Below are 6,257 nucleotides of genomic sequence, written 5' to 3'. Positions count from 1 at the left end.
TGCCGATTCATTCAGAGCAGGAGAGTGGGAGAGTCACATCTGCCAAAGGCACAACCGCCACTTCGGCTCATACAGGCGGGAAGAAAATACAATCAACAGTGGGGGAAGACTCAGCAAAAAGCCGCCGCGAAGCGGCTATCACTAATGAGACTGAAAGAAAATTCAAATCGAAAGACAAAATCATTCGAGGAAAAAACAGCAGGTCCAATGGGCAATTACAGAGCCAAATTGGAGGAACATTATATGAATTTTAGAAAACCCCGTCTGAGTTTGGTTGAATGGAAACAAAACATCCTCATTTATGCAGCACCCACTCACATTGTTCAAAATATTTAAACGTTTTTTACTAGTTTAAACGTTTTAAACGTTTTTTATTAGTAATTTGTCACTAATATACATAAATATGATCGCTGTGGAACATATAACTAACCTATTTAATTTTAGTGTTTTTTTTGCTAGCAATTCCAGTTCTCATTCTTTTAGTACCAATAAGGATCACCGGAAAAATCTAACAGGATCTCTGCTTATTGTCTTATTTGAAGGATACCTTGGGAATATAAGATTCTCACAGTACTGCATCAGGGATCCGACCTCGATTACGGGCAAATCTTTGACAACAGCTGATCCTATCTGATACAAAAGTCAACACGCAGATAAGGAGGAATGCTGAAATACCGTAACAGTAACATGATGTGCACTGGAAAGTCTAAAGCAGAAAGGAAGAATTTTTAAAAGAGGAAAACATGTTTAAAAAAATGCTGGAAATCTGAAATAAATACCGGAGACTATCGCCAGATCAAGCAGCATCAGTAGAAAGGAAATCAGAGTTAATATTTCAAGTCGGAGACCTTTCATTAAATATTTACATACGTTAACGCGGAGCAAAGTCCATGGTTCCTGTAAATGTAATTGTCAATATTCAGCATGAATTAAAAAGTATAATAATTATTATAACACATTGGAAAGAACCATTACCTTACATCACAATGTGTTTTCCAATTTCTCTGCTTTTCGTTGCTCCATTTTATAGGCCTTCTGTTACTTTTTAGACCATAGTTGATTATGGTTTTCTTACTTTCCAAAAGAATTGCTATTGCTTATATTTTTACTTGTTCATAGGAAGGGCAATGCTCGATTTACGAACTGATTATAGGCGCCCTGAGAATATAATTGGGGGTCTTGAACTTTTTCGGAGTTGTGGTAGAGTGCATAGAGTGACATTGGGGAATAATAATAATAATAAATTAACAGGGAATAATAAGATCTTGATCCAGCAATGTTAAAAGTACCTTGATATACACAGGTGAGTGACCTGTAGAAAACCTAGAAGAATATTGTGCTTTCGTACCACTGTTCTTGCAGATTATTTTGGTAATGTTTGTACAGACTCGATGAGGGGATGCAATACAGATTTATAGTCAAATAAATCGGAAGAATGTTGAAAAATATCCTTTCTTCAGAAGATAGCTCTTTTAAATAAAGGTGTAATTCAAAGACTATTCAGAATCTTAAAGAAGTCGAATTTTCATCTTGAGTCAGTTTATAATTTGTCACGAATCAGACGACCTTCAATAAAATATTTAAAGATTGAACATTTAATATTTAAAGATTAAAGATGCGTTGTTGCAAAGATTGGATGAAGGTTATGATAACACTTTTGAACTGGTTTGAAATCAATACTATATCTTATAACTTCAGTCGAAGGGTCTTCGATGTGAAACATTATCTCTTCCTACAGATGCTGCCTGAACTTCTGAGTATTTCCAGCATATTCTGTCTTGATATTAAATCGTCAAGTTGTGTCGTCAAAAAAAAGAGAGTCAATACAAGATATAACATACTACTCCGTACGGTGAATTAGCAATCGGTGCTTTTCTCCATACCTTGCCTTTGCTGGAGGAATCACATGCTCGAAATGTTGAAAACCGTTGGTTCCCGGTACCCCACCAAGCAACATAAACTACAACTCCCATAGTTCTCTATTGCTTCAGTTTCCCTCCACTGGACCGAATTGGATTGGTGGATGAGCCTATCAATCGGAAGTTGAAGCCATCACTCCTGCCGGATTGGCCGACTTGATATCTTTCGTGATCCCGCCCTGCAGCTAACCTCAACTGGTGGTTTCAACGGTTTTCGGCTCGAGCTGATTCCCGGAAACTGGGTCGGAACAAGTTGGGGAGGAGACAGGGCCTCGGGTCAGGAGGACCGGGGAGAGTGAGGGGCCAGAGCGGCGAGGGTTTAGGCGGCCCCTGGCCCCCGGCCTGGGCAGGTGCAAGTGCAAGGAGTGAAGGGGCTTGTAGCCAGGACAGGGGTAAAGAGTGAGGAGGGTCTCGGACCGGGCCAGGGGCAAGGAGTATTGAGGCTCGGGCCGGACGAAGGGTCCCAAGGTTTATACTGACATGAATTTCTCCGAACTGTTTAAACAGTCGAACCAGTTGTGCAGACTATCTCCCGATGGGCGGTACTCGGTAAGAAATTTCATTGCCGCACGGCCCGTGTCTTCATTGAAATACTTAGTCATCCGCTGACTTCAGGACTGCTTGTAGATCTTTCATTGTTGATAGATTGGCCCATGCAAGAGTGATACTTGGGAAGTGATTCATTGCCTGAGTGGTGTGGGATTCAATTGAACAAGGAGAGCTGATGTGTACAGTATTTGATAAAGGCGAATTGTGCGTGATAACGATTGCACTCCTGGAAGTAAGAGAAGGTTGATCAAGATAGTGTAACATGTCTGTAGGTTTAGACTTTTGGAGAACTAAAGGTGAACTAGGTAGTAGAGGCTTACTAAGATAGCATATTATGGAATTAAAAGACTGATGTTGGGGCAAAGTAAAACCAGGAAGCCAATGATTGTGGAGGTGATGATGAATGTATGTTTTTTTAAAAACTGGATGGTAACTTGGTGTGATGTTTTACAAAGCAAGGCTGGACTTCAGTCCAGATCGATACTTGAATTGGTGCTATAGCAGTTAAACTAATGGCTAGTAATCCAGTAGCCTGGACTAATGGTAAGGAAGGAGAATTGGAAAATGTAAAACTTGTGTTGTTTCCATCCCAATTCATGTTTATTTTTCCACTGGAATATTGAGATTGTTTCTTGTTGATGGATTATGTAATTTATCATGAAGGTCTTAAGTTTGGTATTTTTCTAAATTCAAATTGAGTGCCCAAGTTCAGTATGCTCATGAATTCATATATGCTTATAGTTCAAATCAATTTGCAGCTAAACCATGTTCTAATTGACATACAATCAATATGAAAAGACTATAAAGATTGGCCTGGAAGAAATGGATTTCAAATCATAGGACATGAGGGAATAAGTGTGTTGTTCCACTGAGATGGGCTTTACTCAAATCAAGCTGAAATTAGTGCAATATAAAAACAGAAAATAGAAAGGTACCCAGTGCATGTATAAAATACAAGACAGTCTCTAGACCATTGTATTGAGTAGCCTACACGGAGAAAGGTTGTTTAGTGGAGAGCTGCAGAAATCTATATTGGGGCCTGGGCTGCTCATGGTCATTAGGGAAATAAATGTAATATATCCAAATTTGAACATACAAAGCTGAATGGCAATACAAGTTCTGAGGAGGATGCAGAGAGGCATCAGAAAGGCCAGATTAAGTTACTGATGAAGAAAAAAAGGCTCAAAGGTTCATTTATTATCAAAGCATGGATCTATGTACAACTTTAAATGTGCCTTCTCCAGATGGCCATGACACAAAGAAAGAACATGAAAGTCATTCAGAGACAAACGGCCCCCCCCCAAAAGAATGACATCCCCATCATCAGCCCCCTCCCAACCCCCCCCCCACAAAAAACAGAACAGGAACATCAATCCCCAAACAACCCTTCCCCCCCAACAAAAAAACTCAAATCATCAATTCCCAAACATGTTCCCCTCACACAATAAGATGGGAAAAATGTGCAATTAAAAAAACGCAATAAAAAGACCATAAGTCTGAAAAAAGTCTGCAGTCAATAACTCAATGGTCCAATCCATAAATGCAGAAATTATACATGGAATATAATGTAAAAATATGAGAAGAAAAAGTTAGCTGAGAGATTGGAGGGTGTTGGTTTTAGAGGGCATGGATATCTTTGAGCACCATTTGAAAGTTAACTTTCTTTTTTCAATCTTTTTATTGATTTAGAAAAAAAGTGTGTATACAAACAGGAGAATATCTCTGCTATATATGTCAATAACAGTACATACAGAAGGTGAAATAATATCAAAATCACAGTTGATCTACAAAGTATAAATTTGATATACAGTAGAATGTATAATACAGAAAAAATGTAATTCATTCTCTTATCAATTTATGAAGAAAGGAAGGACTATTAGAAATTTTTATATATAAAAAAAGAAAAAAAAACACTAATCTAAACAGGAGAAAAAAGGGCTGGGCAGTCCATCCTGAGAGAAAATCTAAGAGAAGAGAGACTCTCTGATCAAATCCAAGGTTCTGAAAAAATAGCCGGAAGAGAACAAGTACAAAAATCAGATCATATGAAAATATTGAATGAAAGGTCGCCAGATTTCTTCAAATTTAAAGGATGTATCCAATGGCTGAATAGAGCAAGGGTTCCCATACTTTATGCCATGGACCAATACCATTAAGCAAGTGGTCCGTGGACAAGATGTTAGGAAGCCCTGACTTGGAGGCACAGCAAGCATTGAGGAAAATCAAACAGGATGGGCCCGAATGAGATCATATGTGGAATATGTCGAGGTCTGGCCCCCTAACTGGAAAAAGAATATTCTCGTGATAGAAGAGTGCAGTGAAGATTCAGTAGATTGATTCATGGCAGTTTGTTTCTGAGGAAAGATTGCTGAGTAGCCTTGTTCTCTTTTGTTTAGAACATTGAGAGAACAAAATTATAATGGGGCTTGCCATGGTAGTTGGCGAGATGTTTCCTTTGGGTTGTCTAAAACCAAGGGACAATCTCAAAATAAGGGCTTAGACTTTCCAAATGAGAAGACGTTTCTTTGCCAGAGTGGAGTGCATCCTTACAATTCTCAACACGTGGGCTGTGGAGCATAATATATTTAAAAAACAATTGGATATGGAGTTTACGCAGGAAATTGAACTGCATGAACAATTAGCTGTTCTGGATGCTAGAGCAGGTGTGAGGGGCTGAATGGCCTACTCCTTTTTCTTGTTTACTTTTGGGAATGAATCCACATTTTTTTATGATTATACTTACAGTAGTTTGTTAAATTGAGTGCCCTTTTCAAGTCAGAATTAATAGTCAAATGTGGCCTAGATCTGATTTCCCAAGTACCTTCAGCGTAAATAGTTTAAAGATTGCAATGTTTTATTGTTTTTCATTTAATTGAAATTTAAATGACCCCAATATTGTCTGTTATTCAATTATTACTGCAGCAATATAACCTCACTGTCATCATTTCTACATGATTTGGTGTTCCCATCAATTCTTTTTGCTTTTCTACAGTTTTTCAAGTTAAATTGAATAAAGTTTCTCTTATTAGACTCCTTAAGTAATGCAGAGAGTTTGGTTTAGAACATGGAACACTGCAGCACAGTGCAGGCCCTTCAGCCCATGATGTTGTGCTAACCTTTTAACCAACGCTAAGTTCAGTCTAACTCTTCCCTCCTACAGAGCTTTCCTTTCTTGTATCAGACATCTAAGTCTTATATTCTAAGATTTCTTAAAATATCCCTATATATGGCTCTACCATTACGCTTGGCAGGGCGATCCGTATACCCACCACTTTTTTTTATATATAAAAAAGCTTAGCTCTGATATCCATGCCTGCCCCCATACTTTTCCTCCAATCACTTTAAAATTTTCCCCTCTCATGTTAGCTATTTCCACCCTGGGTAACAGTCTCTGGCTATCCCCTTGATCTATGCATCTTATCATCTTGTACAACTGTATCAAGTCACCTGTCATCCTCCTTTGCTTTGAAGAGCAAAATCCCCAGCATGCTCAACCTATTCTCACTGGACAAAATAAGGTTTAAAGCACAAATGGCGGTCAAAGGGTCCGTTAGTAATCCAGCTTCTGTGTTTGCTAAAATGATGGTACTATGACTTTTGTTGTTTTTGTCAATAAAAACACTTATGCAATAGAACACTGCTTCATGAGAATCAGAATCTGTCCTTCATCAATTGAAACATACCTGGAATTGTGAATATTGTGGCCACTTTATTAGGTATAGACGTGCTTGTTCATGCATACATCTAATCAGCTAATCATGTGGCAAAAACTAGGTGCAGACATGATCA

General features: G+C 38.4%; 1 protein-coding gene across 2 annotated transcripts in view; it reads left to right on the top strand.

The window, feature by feature from the left end:
• The first annotated feature begins 2,119 nt into the window (after window positions 1-2,119).
• Window positions 2,120-6,257, top strand: part of wrap73 (WD repeat containing, antisense to TP73) — a 30,373-nt gene continuing 26,235 nt past the window's right edge. For both annotated transcript variants that reach the window (XM_063033473.1, XM_063033471.1), the window contains exon 1: window positions 2,120-2,468. In XM_063033473.1, the coding sequence (XP_062889543.1) occupies window positions 2,400-2,468 (69 nt within the window). In that variant the 5' untranslated portion in view covers window positions 2,120-2,399. The remainder of the gene's footprint in view (window positions 2,469-6,257) is intronic.

This window comes from Mobula hypostoma, chromosome 25 (assembly GCF_963921235.1).
Source record: "Mobula hypostoma chromosome 25, sMobHyp1.1, whole genome shotgun sequence".
NCBI classification, from domain to species: Eukaryota; Metazoa; Chordata; class Chondrichthyes; order Myliobatiformes; family Myliobatidae; genus Mobula; species Mobula hypostoma.
This window is presented reverse-complemented; position numbering and strand designations above follow the sequence as displayed.